At 47.0% G+C, this 14,085-nt stretch overlaps 1 protein-coding gene across 1 annotated transcript in view; it reads left to right on the top strand.

The window, feature by feature from the left end:
• LOC144162827 (uncharacterized) overlaps window positions 1–14,085 on the top strand; it is a 125,879-nt gene that overhangs the window by 89,783 nt on the left and 22,011 nt on the right. The window contains exons 4-6 of the mRNA XM_077693494.1: window positions 1,874–1,949; window positions 2,585–2,958; window positions 10,680–10,992. Coding sequence (XP_077549620.1) covers window positions 1,874–1,949; window positions 2,585–2,958; window positions 10,680–10,992 — 763 coding nt within the window. The remainder of the gene's footprint in view (window positions 1–1,873; window positions 1,950–2,584; window positions 2,959–10,679; window positions 10,993–14,085) is intronic.

The raw sequence follows: 14,085 nt of genomic DNA, 5'->3' as shown, positions 1-14,085 counted from the left end.
GGATTGGTTTTTATTATATCAAATATAGAAAAAAACGCGTTTAAGTGGTGCTTAAAACAGGTGATTTGAAAGGAAAGACTGAAAGGAAAGATGTCGGCTCGAGCTTCGCCAGGGTGGCGTGCGAGCAGCGGAACGCGGGAAAATTAAATTTTTTGGAGGAAACCTTAATTTCATTATTCCTGCTGAGAGGATCGAGGGGCGAGGGAAAGAGCGTGGCGCGTCGGAGGGGGAGGAAGGAGAGGTAGTCACGTGGTAGGGAAGGCACATCTGTCTATCGTCTTTCGACTATATTTGCAGCGAAGCAATGGAATACGGGTCCAATGTAAGCAACTTCTTTTGTTGCAACGAGACGCAAACCCTTGTTCAAAGTGCCGAATATACCAGGAATGGTTGTACGGCGCCTTCATTTTTTTTACTTGACAGCGCAGAAACACGAGCACATCTGTAGCTGATAGCACCCTATGGTGGGGGCTTTAGGATGAGGTACATCGGAACTTGGTTGTCAAGCTAACAAAAGATGTGAAATCCTAGCTGACGTTAATTTTTCTTTTTGACACTTTCGGATACAGTAGTCGTGTTATGTTTTTGTTTAAGTGATATAATTGGAAGTGAATTTTAGGACCGGAAGGTAAGGAGAAATGAATATAACGAAGCTGGTGCAATTTGGTTTGGCGAAAAAAGAAGTTTTAAAGAATTTCTGGGTACACTGAGGGTGACGGCTAAGAGAAAATTAATGAACATTTCCAGAATTTCATACTATTCTGCAAAGACACACATACAAGTTTGCGACGCTTCGGTGCGCTTATTCTTCACTCCATGTTTTCTGACTGATCCAAATGTCAGTTGTTTACCATCGTTGAATATGCAACCCCTTGGGTAAGCAATTATGCACTTAATTTCTACCTATTACTAACCAGAGAGTAAAAAAAATTGCTCTCGAAGGCATGAAAAAATTTACCGCGAAATCTCTGCCATCTGCAAAGCACCATATGGCATAGAATTGAACAAGCTGTTTTCAACGAGAGCTCAAAGGGAAGATTGGGTGTTGGTTTACTTATTTCGACTGTGTGCAAAGCTCAAAGAGGCATGATAACGACGTTTAATATTTGGTATTTTACACAGTCTCTTGTAACGGGGCGGATGTAAGCAGAATGTAGGCAGAAGAGTGATGCCGGTTATGCCATAAAAGGATTTCGAACCTCAACTTGGGGGCATTTAAAGGAAAAATAAGGGCGGGTGTACTTAGACTAGCCCAAAAATACTGCGATTAATTTGCTGAGTTTGTATAGAAACCGTTGTTATGCATCAAAGTCGAGTGTACTGAAATTAAACTAGGTGATACCGTAACTTTGAATCACCGCAGGGAAAAGGCGGCGTAGAAATTTTACGATTTTTCTAAATTTTGTCTAAAAAAATTCTACGAATGCATCAATCCTCATTCTGGCCGCTTTGCTTTGCACCGCGTATACTTAAAGTCGTTTTGTTTGGTGCACACAAATGAATCGCTGGGAAGACTTCTTATTAAGCGATATAATGTAAGCGTTTCTTTAAGTGTAAGTATGTAGGTCCCATTTCCCCCTATAAAGCTTTATACGCCGAACTCCTTATGATCGCTTTTCCTACTATACACACATAAATTGCCAGCCCATCGCTTCACACATTTTGCTTAATTATTTTGCAGTTCTTCGGGGTCTATTTTTAACGTAGCAATGGTCAACATGTTCCCTAACCTGGCGAATAAATGTGTTAAGTTCACAAAATTGTATTTATTTTGCATCATGCTTTCTCGCTGGGGTGCAGCCAAAGAATGCTTATGTAACTGTCCCACATATTCGGAGGGACTGATTCTCTTTGTTTGCTTTCGTTCCTACAGAGAAAAAGCCGCCAGCTGGTCCAGTGGTCAACACACCTCCTGCTGGCTCGAGACAGATGCCACAGCCAGCGAAGGGGTGAGAGTTGGAAGAAGCAGGCATGCATGCTCACTATATAGTCCCGGCCTCGCTGTCCAGTGTCGGTCATCAGAGCCCATGGGCTGCTTCGTCAGAAGTTTCTCTCAGTTGACAGGGAGAACAAGAACAATATCAAGAACAAAAGAACAAGCTTGGAGAGTTGGTTTACGCTGATTTCGAAAACAAAAACGCGCAAAAACGTGGGCATTCTAAGACGGTGTCTTGTTCCTTCATGTTTCGGTGTTTCGTGGCATTTGATGTTTAGATAAAGATGCCAGGTTACCTTTCAAAAGAGGCAATCAGCAAATTGATCCTAACTGACCCTGGAGAGTCCTTATTGCAGGTTATTAAAATCAAGTCTTTAGACGTATAAGCCCGGGCTGTGAAACACCGCGCAGCTAGGGTGTAGAACCATGTTTTCTTTATTGAGAAGTGACCAAAAATTTCAATTTAGAACTTTTGTTTTTCTTGCTTCTGAATCGAGTAATTGCCGCCTGGAGCGCGAAGACAAATTTTTCCTATCTTCGGGGTCAACGAGTTCCGCTGCTACTGAGGACTCCTTGGAAACGTGTTGCCAGCGATGGTTCTGTGACATAGTTTTTTTCCTCCTTCCTCTCTCTTTTCGGAACTCGCAGGAAGCCTGAAGCCAAGTGCGAATCCGATCCGAAGCGGGGCTCGAAGCGCGAATCCAGGGCTCGCAACAGGTCTCCGGCTCGCAACAGCGCCAACATTGGCAACTTGGGCAGTGGCATCAGCAAGCCCACAGAGGCCTGCTCGCTGTCTTCCAGCAAGACCGACGTTCACGGCGGCCAGCCGGAGGTGAAGCAGGGGCCTCCAGCGGCTGCGTCCACTTCCGCCAAGGCGGAAGCGGCGCCGAGTGCACCGGAAGTGCTCTTCCCGACCTGCAGTACGGGCGCGGTGCCCAAGCGGATCGTCGTTCACGCAACACCATCTTCATCCTCTTCCTCATCGACCAAGCGGGTCACCGTTCACGCCGACCCGCATACAGGTAAGGCAGAGAGTTCCTAGTTTCCTTGCTTTAGCGGGTGCTGGAGAAAATAGACAGACAGACAGACAGACAGGCAGACAGACAGACAGACAGACAGACAGACAGACAGACAGACAGGAGGGATGTGGATGGACGGACAGATGGACGGACAGGCAGACAGAGAGACAGACAGACAGACAGGGCGCAAGGACGGACAGACAGACAGACAGACAGGCAGGCAGACAGACAAGCAGGGAGGCAGGCACGGACAGACAGACAGACAGACAGGCAGGCAGGCAGGCAGACAGACAGACAGACAGGGCGCAAGGACGGACAGACAGACAGATAGACAGGCAGACAGACAAGCAGGGAGGCAGGCAGGCAGGCAGACAGGACGGATGGACGGTGAACGGACGGAGATACATACATACACACAGACAGACACACACACGTACAGACTCCACCAAAGATGTTAAGGGGCTACAAAACTAATAAGAGGATCGATGGTGAGGGGTGAAACGTCCTATTTGCGAAGAGAAGGAATCTATTTACAGTGCGACCATGACAGATCGAGCTGAGTTCGTGCAACCCAGTGCTTCGTCGTCGTTGGCGTTGGTCCCTTGGAGCCATGTCCCAGTGCCCACTGCTGGTTCAGTAACATTTCCCCCTTGAAAGCACACAAAAAAGAAACAGTGGGTCTATGCCGCAAACTGTGCGAGAAAGGGGAACACCTTCTGACGAACATGTTCTTCAATTCATTCTGAAAAGTAAGGTGCACCTCCATCACAAAGCACGTGCGGCACAATACCATGGCGAGTGCTCCAGCAACTAAGAGGCGAAATTTTCATCGACGTTTCAAAGCGAAGCTTTTATGTTTCACTGATGGCGTCCGTGCGCACCACAAAACGCACTGCAGGAAAACCAATTTGCACAATGGGAGGGCTTATGGGGATCATGATGATGGTGATTATGACGAAAGAAGAAAATGAACGCTTCCCGTGGTCAGAATCGAGCCCGGGCCCCTCGCGTTATGAAGCCGACATCTATCCGATTTCGCAATTCTGACACGGGCGAAGCAGTTTGGATTTGGAAGGAGTCAATGGACGTGCAAAGTTAGACACAAAATTCATGCACCCCTCCCTATAACGACGACTATGGTTGCGCGCAAACATTTCTTCGTGCGAAATAAAATGGCGAAGGGTCAAAGTCCAAGCGGCTGCGACCAAAAATCCAAATAGCTTGCGAGTCAAAGTTAAAGCTCAATGAGTCAAAGTCCACACTCAGACGACAACCGAGGAATCCAAGCTTCGCATTCACTTATCATCGTTGTTCGTCGGATGGGTGCGTGATTTTTTTTTACAGCGAAGCTGTCTAGGATCCAGCAGATTATCTCCGGCAACAGAGCGATGTAGACAAGAATCGCACGCAAGCGTAGCGCCCCCTTGGGGCACCCACTCGAATCTCCGGGATCATGAAACTGGGCGCAACACCTTCAGCGTATGAAAAAAAAACATGCAAAAAAGGTACTAGGGCCTTTATATTTTGATATGACGGCTTAAATTGCCACTGAAAGGATGTCTCGCAGCCAGCCGCAGAGAGGGGATCCCGGACTAGGGATCGCCTCCACCGGGCGGGTACCCTAACAACTGCACCTGTTGTTTTTAATAAAGATTTGTTTCATTCATTCATTTCCAGCGATGCACTTCAGCTTAGAGGTGAAAGCGACTTTCAAGAAATCGGTGTAAGCTTGGTTTCTGTGAGCTGGCTTTTCCACATTGCCTGTGGCGCAGTGAAGCACAGCCATTTACGGAGGGGGTGTGATTAGAGGAAATGGCCTTGACTGTTGTGTTATCAAAAGTATCCTGAAGGAAATTGTATGACAGTTAGCCGTCAAGACGACCCTACAATTACGCCATGTTTTACTTGTCATAGTTCACAGGGAAGTTGTAAAAGTTACAGAACTACTATCTGCAGTAACTACATGACATCTACGGAGGGAGTATTGCAAAGAAACGGCTGTAGCTATTGTATTAGACGACCCATCCTGAAACTAACTATAGGACAATTACCCGCTAAGACGACTGTAGCAATAAGCGCCGCAGCCTCGCTGGCCATCCTTTTTCACAAAGTGGAAGGGCACTGTACTTTTATTGTTATTTTGTTTTTGCTAATCTGTTGTCGTCGGCTATTCAGAATTTGCGCCTTCGTCAAGAGTTCCTTCAGTAATAAAATACTCATTTATAAATTTCTACGTCATTTCCTGAAAAAAAAAATGAAGGAAGCTCACACTAACGCGTAAGACTTGAAGGTAGCGAAGCTGGACGCAACAGTAGGGTGTTCCTTCTTTTTCGCCTCACGGCGTTGTTTAAGCGTCGCCACTGTACGAACGACCACAGCTGAATGTTCGTCCTACTCCATCGCACACGGCTCTGTGCGCACGTCACCTATCTTCGTCATGCGCACTTAGCGCTGCGGTGGCGGCGTCCTCGCCTTCCACTGCCAGTTGGCGGTACGGGTCCCGCGCGCTTCTCCGTTCCCTTTCGCATATTTCTCCCAGCCATAGGGCGCTGCTCCAACCCGGGCGCTTACGGAAGGGGGTGTGGTTTGACCTCTATCAATGTCAAAACTGGTCACCCCGAGAAGACTGCCCGAGGTAGCGCACTGTAGCTTTCGCTACAAAAAACAATGTTGAAGACCGCACATGTCTAATTTAACCCCAAGTAATTGCGCAAAAAGGGGGGGGCACGGAAGAAGTGAGGGCAGATGCATAGCTTTCGCTACAAAAACAATGTTGAAGACTGCACATGTTTTGTTAAACCCCAAATAATAGCGCAAAAAAGGAGGGACACGGTAGACGTGATGACGGACGCACACATACGGACACATATTGCGCTGTGTGTGTCCGTCCTCACTAGGTCCGTAACTCCTTTTTTGCGCAATTATTTGGGGTAATTATGGAGTACGAACGTGCCGAGAGTGCTACCCTTATCAAGTTTAATTCAAGCCCACATTATGCGTTGTCTCTAAGGTTACAGAGCCGCTGTGGCCTTGAAAAAGCGAAAAGGAAAGTACCATCACGTGCATGACCATGACACGCTGGACTCCTTGAAAATTGGACATAATCGCCTGACTCAGCCACCAATACACAGTACAGAAAACATTCATATAAATGACCCTGAAGCATACCCGAGAAAATGTCCATTATGGCAACGAGTGCACATAATAAGTAGTTCGCAAGCTTTGTGCAAGGTACTATTGCCTACTCAGAAGCGGCATTCCTTTTATATTCCTGGCTACCTGGTTATGACATACGATGTCTGCGTTTTGCTATTCAATGAAAAACGACGGACAATTCTATCCGAGTGTTTGCGTTTTTGCAAAAGCATCCAATGCTTTCTCCAGGCTACTAAAGTGCCCAATTAAAAATGGCGAGGCTTCTTGTGTAGAAGCAGAGAGTATGGAACGAGAACTCTGCCAAATATATTGGAAGTGTCATCGTGTGTGACGTACGCTAACAAATGCGCTGACAATTCCCGCAGACAGAATCGCCTCAGAGTCAAGTATTTCCTGGTGGTCTAAATTAATCCGGAGCCCTTCACAGATTGGTACCTCAAAACTAAAAATTTTAAGGACGTTTTATTTTTTTCTTGAACTACCTATACATGATAATGATGGCCTGCCCCCACAGTTTTCTACAGAGTAAACTTTCGCAATAAAGAAGAGTGTTTGCAATCCATCCTAAAGCCTCTCCTTCAGCAACGCTATCTAAATGCTTCTGAGTTCCCACACGCTTCCAGAGTGAAGTGTCTTTCTGAATGTTCATCATCCCCACTTTGTCCGCGTACTGCGCGTTAAACTACCTATACATGATAATGATGGGCTGCCCCCACAGTTTTATACAGAGTAAACTTTCGCAATAAAGAAGAGTGTTTGCAATCCATCCTAAAGCCTCTCCTTCAGCAACGCATCTCTAATTGCTTCTGAGCTCCCACACGCTTCCAGAGTGAAGTGTCTTTCTGAATGTTCATCATCCCCACTTTGTCCACGTACTGCGCGTTAAACTACCTATACATGATAATGATGGGCTGCCCCCACAGTTTTATACAGAGTAAAACTTTCGCAATAAAGAAGAGTGTTTGCAATCCATCCTAAAGCCTCTCCTTCAGCAACGCTATCTAAATGCTTCTGAGTTCCCACACGCTTCCAGAGTGAAGTGTCTTTCTGAATGTTCATCATCCCCACTTTGTCCACGTACTGCGCGTTAAACTACCTATACATGATAATGATGGGCTGCCCCCACAGTTTTATACAGAGTAAAACTTTCGCAATAAAGAAGAGTGTTTGCAATCCATCCTAAAGCCTCTCCTTCAGCAACGCTATCTAAATGCTTCTGAGTTCCCACACGCTTCCAGAGTGAAGTGTCTTTCTGAATGTTCATCATCCCCACTTTGTCCACGTACTGCGCGTTAAACTACCTATACATGATAATGATGGGCTGCCCCCACAGTTTTATACAGAGTAAACTTTCGCAATAAAGAAGAGTGTTTGCAATCCATCCTAAAGCCTCTCCTTCAGCAACGCTATCTAAATGCTTCTGAGTTCCCACACGCTTCCAGAGTGAAGTGTCTTTCTGAATGTTCATCATCCCCACTTTGTCCGCGTACTGCGCGTTAAACTACCTATACATGATAATGATGGGCTGCCCCCACAGTTTTATACAGAGTAAAACTTTCGCAATAAAGAAGAGTGTTTGCAATCCATCCTAAAGCCTCTCCTTCAGCAACGCTATCTAAATGCTTCTGAGTTCCCACACGCTTCCAGAGTGAAGTGTCTTTCTGAATGTTCATCATCCCCACTTTGTCCACGTACTGCGCGTTAAACTACCTATACATGATAATGATGGGCTGCCCCCACAGTTTTATACAGAGTAAAACTTTCGCAATAAAGAAGAGTGTTTGCAATCCATCCTAAAGCCTCTCCTTCAGCAACGCTATCTGAATGCTTCTGAGTTCCCACACGCTTCCAGAGTGAAGTGTCTTTCTGAATGTTCATCATCCCCACTTTGTCCACGTACTGCGCGTTAAACTACCTATACATGATAATGATGGGCTGCCCCCACAGTTTTATACAGAGTAAAACTTTCGCAATAAAGAAGACTGTTTGCAATCCATCCTAAAGCCTCTCCTTCAGCAACGCTATCTAAATGCTTCTGAGTTCCCACACGCTTCCAGAGTGAAGTGTCTTTCTGAATGTTCATCATCCCCACTTTGTCCACGTACTGCGCGTTAAACTACCTATACATGATAATGATGGGCTGCCCCCACAGTTTTATACAGAGTAAAACTTTCGCAATAAAGAAGAGTGTTTGCAATCCATCCTAAAGCCTCTCCTTCAGCAACGCTATCTAAATGCTTCTGAGTTCCCACACGCTTCCAGAGTGAAGTGTCTTTCTGAATGTTCATCATCCCCACTTTGTCCACGTACTGCGCGTTAAACTACCTATACATGATAATGATGGGCTGCCCCCACAGTTTTATACAGAGTAAAACTTTCGCAATAAAGAAGAGTGTTTGCAATCCATCCTAAAGCCTCTCCTTCAGCAACGCTATCTAAATGCTTCTGAGTTCCCACACGCTTCCAGAGTGAAGTGTCTTTCTGAATGTTCATCATCCCCACTTTGTCCACGTACTGCGCGTTAAACTACCTATACATGATAATGATGGGCTGCCCCCACAGTTTTATACAGAGTAAAACTTTCGCAATAAAGAAGAGTGTTTGCAATCCATCCTAAAGCCTCTCCTTCAGCAACGCTATCTAAATGCTTCTGAGTTCCCACACGCTTCCAGAGTGAAGTGTCTTTCTGAATGTTCATCATCCCCACTTTGTCCACGTACTGCGCGTTAAACTACCTATACATGATAATGATGGGCTGCCCCCACAGTTTTATACAGAGTAAAACTTTCGCAATAAAGAAGAGTGTTTGCAATCCATCCTAAAGCCTCTCCTTCAGCAACGCTATCTAAATGCTTCTGAGTTCCCACACGCTTCCAGAGTGAAGTGTCTTTCTGAATGTTCATCATCCCCACTTTGTCCACGTACTGCGCGTTAAACTACCTATACATGATAATGATGGGCTGCCCCCACAGTTTTATACAGAGTAAAACTTTCGCAATAAAGAAGAGTGTTTGCAATCCATCCTAAAGCCTCTCCTTCAGCAACGCTATCTAAATGCTTCTGAGTTCCCACACGCTTCCAGAGTGAAGTGTCTTTCTGAATGTTCATCATCCCCACTTTGTCCACGTACTGCGCGTTAAACTACCTATACATGATAATGATGGGCTGCCCCCACAGTTTTATACAGAGTAAAACTTTCGCAATAAAGAAGAGTGTTTGCAATCCATCCTAAAGCCTCTCCTTCAGCAACGCTATCTAAATGCTTCTGAGTTCCCACACGCTTCCAGAGTGAAGTGTCTTTCTGAATGTTCATCATCCCCACTTTGTCCACGTACTGCGCGTTAAACTACCTATACATGATAATGATGGGCTGCCCCCACAGTTTTATACAGAGTAAAACTTTCGCAATAAAGAAGAGTGTTTGCAATCCATCCTAAAGCCTCTCCTTCAGCAACGCTATCTAAATGCTTCTGAGTTCCCACACGCTTCCAGAGTGAAGTGTCTTTCTGAATGTTCATCATCCCCACTTTGTCCACGTACTGCGCGTTAAACTACCTATACATGATAATGATGGGCTGCCCCCACAGTTTTATACAGAGTAAAACTTTCGCAATAAAGAAGAGTGTTTGCAATCCATCCTAAAGCCTCTCCTTCAGCAACGCTATCTAAATGCTTCTGAGTTCCCACACGCTTCCAGAGTGAAGTGTCTTTCTGAATGTTCATCATCCCCACTTTGTCCACGTACTGCGCGTTAAACTACCTATACATGATAATGATGGGCTGCCCCCACAGTTTTATACAGAGTAAAACTTTCGCAATAAAGAAGAGTGTTTGCAATCCATCCTAAAGCCTCTCCTTCAGCAACGCTATCTAAATGCTTCTGAGTTCCCACACGCTTCCAGAGTGAAGTGTCTTTCTGAATGTTCATCATCCCCACTTTGTCCACGTACTGCGCGTTAAACTATCTATACATGATAATGATGGGCTGCCCCCACAGTTTTCTACAGAGTAAACTTTCGCAATAAAGAAGAGTGTTTGCAATCCATCCTAAAGCCTCTCCTTCAGCAACGCTATCTAAATGCTTCTGAGTTTCCACACGCTTCCAGAGTGAAGTGTCTTTCTGAATGTTCATCATCCCCACTTTGTCCGCGTACTGCGCGTTAAACTACCTATACATGATAATGATGGGCTGCCCCCACAGTTTTATACAGAGTAAACTTTCGCAATAAAGAAGAGTGTTTGCAATCCATCCTAAAGCCTCTCCTTCAGCAACGCTATCTAAATGCTTCTGAGTTCCCACACGCTTCCAGAGTGAAGTGTCTTTCTGAATGTTCATCATCCCCACTTTGTCCGCGTACTGCGCGTTAAACTACCTATACATGATAATGATGGGCTGCCCCCACAGTTTTATACAGAGTAAACTTTCGCAATAAAGAAGAGTGTTTGCAATCCATCCTAAAGCCTCTTCTTCAGCAACGCATCTCTAATTGCTTCTGAGCTCCCACACGCTTCCAGAGTGAAGTGTCTTTCTGAATGTTCATCATCCCCACTTTGTGCGCGTACTGCAGGGACCAAGAGCAAGGCTCGGTGGGCGTCGGCGGGCCGCATCCAGAGGCAGGCGTCGGTGTGCATTCCCTGGTACGAGGAGGACCAGTGGTACCAGGAGCCCCAGTGCAGCCACTGGCCCACGCCCCCGCTGAGGCGGCTGAGCGTGCCGGCTCGGCTCGAGCCTCCGCCGTCGCCGGTCGCCTCTTGTTCACTCAGCCCGCGCAGGGACCTGTCGGGCGAGGGCTGGTCCGAAGTCCCCGCCTCTCTGCGAGAGTCGGCCAGCACAGAGAACCCGGGACTGCTGGAACAGAGCCTCGACCGAATGGCTCGCAGGTACGCCGTGCATCCATCTGTTATCCGTTGCTCTCTGGCGGCGAGGGAACATTGTTTTCTTTCTTCACAGCGCAAAAAGAACGGGACAAAGAAAAAGACGGGGCAAAGACAGGGAAGCGCTTGTCCTGTGCTTTTCTGCTGTCGCTGTTCCCCTTTTTGGCGCTGTGAAGATGAACTTGTATCAACTAGACCCGTTTTCTACTTTACAACAGAACATTATTTTCGTAGTAGGTACGTCACGACGCACGGACGACGTCTACAGCGTAATGATCCGCACCCGAACTAACCTGTGAGAAACAGTGTTTGGCACCCGCCGCGGGGCTCAATGACTAAGGCATTGTGCTGCTGAGCACGAGGACGCGGGTTCGATTCCCGGCCGCGGCGGCCGCATTTCTGATGGAGACGAAAAGCAAAAACGCCCGTGTGTGCGAGATTTGGGCGCACGTTAAAGATCCCCAGATGGTCAAAACCCTCCGGAGCCCTCCCCTACGGCGCTCCTCATCGCCTGCGTCGCGTTTTTGCGTTAAACCCTACAATCAATCAGTCAGAGCATTGGGTGGAATAGCAGACACGCTTCTCATGGGGGATATTGTCCGGCCATACTGCTCCTGAATGATGCATAAGACGATATGAGTAACGTTCGGCGGGCGGCACAAAAAATGTTTTATTTTCACGTCGTATGAAGCGATGCAAGCAGATACGTGGCAAACTTTTTTTCTATCTGGTCCTGCGCTGCTGCAGTGGTCGAGGAACAATTTTGTCGCCTGACTTGTCATTGGCAGCAAAAAAAGCAGCCAAACTCTTCACCAGCGGGCACTTGGGGAAGAACCATGCATTCGCACTCCACAACAAGGCGACCAACATACAATTGTCACTTTGGCCGAGTTTTCAACAGCTGAAAGTGTACGCCAACGATAGGGGATGCACCAGTCGCTTGATTTCTGACGTTTTTCGCACGAACAAAAATACGAGAACAGTGCGGTCAGCCTGAGTTTGTTGCTGTCACCCATTGCGGATGCTTCCAAACTTGAGGGCCGAAGAGTGAACATGTCTAATTAGCTTTGATTTCAAACGCATCCTCGTTGCGATGACGCGTTGTAACGCTTCGAGAACTCCTGGTGTGTTATCAACAATTGTGCGTGTACTCCTCAGATGTTTACAAATTACACAAGGGCAAAATGACTGCATCGCAACATACAAGAGAGAGAAAAAACTGAACGGAGAGGGAAAGATGAACAGGGGGGAGAGAGAGAGATAGAGAGAGAAAGAAATAGAGAGAGAGAGAGAGAACGAAATAGAGAGATAGAGAGAGAGAGAGACAGAAAGAAATAGAGAGATAGAGAGAGATAGAGAGTGAGACAGATAGAGAGAGAGAGAGAGCTTTAATGAAAAAAATTCCCGGCATTTCCCCGAGGGGAAGAATGTGAAAGTGCGAATGCACGAGTTGAATTTGCGCGGTTCGGTAATGTTCGCGAAAGAGAGATCACACACACACACAACTACAAAGAAAGAAAGATGCATTTATTCACAGACACCTATTTGTGTTGTCGTTGTACTTGATTGCTAGAGCGGATCTCAGCTTTGAAATTTCGTGTCAGTACTCCTTTAAGCGGGTGCATTAGCCCTTCTCACGCCCGATTCCTGGCCAATCCCCCACGTGGGTATGTGCCATGTCAGCGGCCAGGCAGCGCGCGCCCATCTCCCCCCGTTGCCAAGGAAGACGAGGAGATTCCTGGCCAATCCCCCACGTGGGTATGTGCCATGCACAGACACCTATTTGTGTTGTCGTTGTACTTGATTGCTAGAGCGGATCTCAGCTTTGAAATTTCGTGTCAGTACTCCTTTAAGCGGGTGCATTAGCCCTTCTCCCGCCCGATTCCTGGCCAATCCCCCACGTGGGTATGTGCCATGTCAGCGGCCAGGCAGCGCGCGCCCATCTCCCCCCGTTGCCAAGGAAGACGAGGAGATTCCTGGCCAATCCCCCACGTGGGTATGCTATGCGGACATCGCCGGTGGACGCAGGTTCAGGGTCGCTTAAGAAGTGCATCGCACTTAAAAAAAATCGGGGAAGCTGGCACTCACGCACAAGACTCAAATGGAGAAGCTGCTGCAGGGGAGAATTGCTGGGCACATAGTTAAGATTCAATATCATTGTTTATTTGCATAGGATCAGCGCTAGTGATCGTCGTCATATGCATGGAAGAGGTGGCCGTGTTTTTCGCGGTGAGCGGTGGATACAAAGTAATCCTCAGCATTGTAGACTTCCAGCAGCTCAACTTATGAAGCTTGCACTAATTAAATGGACCCTGCAACAGTTACCATCGACTGCTAGGAATGTATTTTGGGGTAAAGTCTATTGTCCCAGCAATCTCCTCCCGCAAGAATTACGAAAATCGGTTCACTATCACCGAAACTACGCGCGATGAGAAATCGCGCATAATCGTTTCCTCTCAACTCGACCGCGGACAACGCGACGAAAGCTGCGCGCTCTCTCCCGGAGAGGGGGGCAGCTCGCGGCGTTCTCTTCGGCGGCTTTCGATATATCATAGGCCAGGGAGTGTTCTCCTTTTCTCCGCAACATGGAGGCGCCGATTTCCGGTTTGGTGCCAGAAAAAAGCAGGCATGGGTGCCTGCTCGCAAGCGCGCATACGGACTGGTAGGGCGTTTTTAAAGCAATAAACGTTTGTAGTCGAGTGGTCCCGTTGAAAGGGAAGTATTGAGCTTATCACTCAAACTTCGCGCGCACTCAAAGCACAAAAGAAACGGCAAAACTGTGCCTACAGGTTCAGGTGACTGTGAGAGGGAAAGAGGTTCTCAGCCTGCACCACATATGTATCGCAGGGAGAGAAAGGGAAGAGGAGGGGTAGAAATATGGGTTGAGGTAGTGGTACGAAGGTGGTTGGGGCAGGAAAAGGAAGGGGTAATGGGGAAGAGAAGATAGATCAGCGACCACCGCCCGGGAACGGGAAAACTATCAGCGGGCTTTTTTTTTTTTTTGAACATGAAAGAAAAAATTCTTTGTTTCAAACGAAAAATCAGAAAACTCTACAAGTAATAAAAGAAAAATAACAAACACTAAACCTTAAGAACACT

The sequence above is a fragment of the Haemaphysalis longicornis genome, unplaced genomic scaffold, assembly GCF_048455015.1.
Source record: "Haemaphysalis longicornis isolate Haplotype H1 unplaced genomic scaffold, Haemaphysalis longicornis Haplotype H1 scaffold_12, whole genome shotgun sequence".
In the NCBI taxonomy this organism is placed as follows: Eukaryota; Metazoa; Arthropoda; class Arachnida; order Ixodida; family Ixodidae; genus Haemaphysalis; species Haemaphysalis longicornis.
The sequence above is the reverse complement of the archived record's forward strand: the minus strand, read 5'-3'. Positions and strand labels throughout refer to the sequence as shown.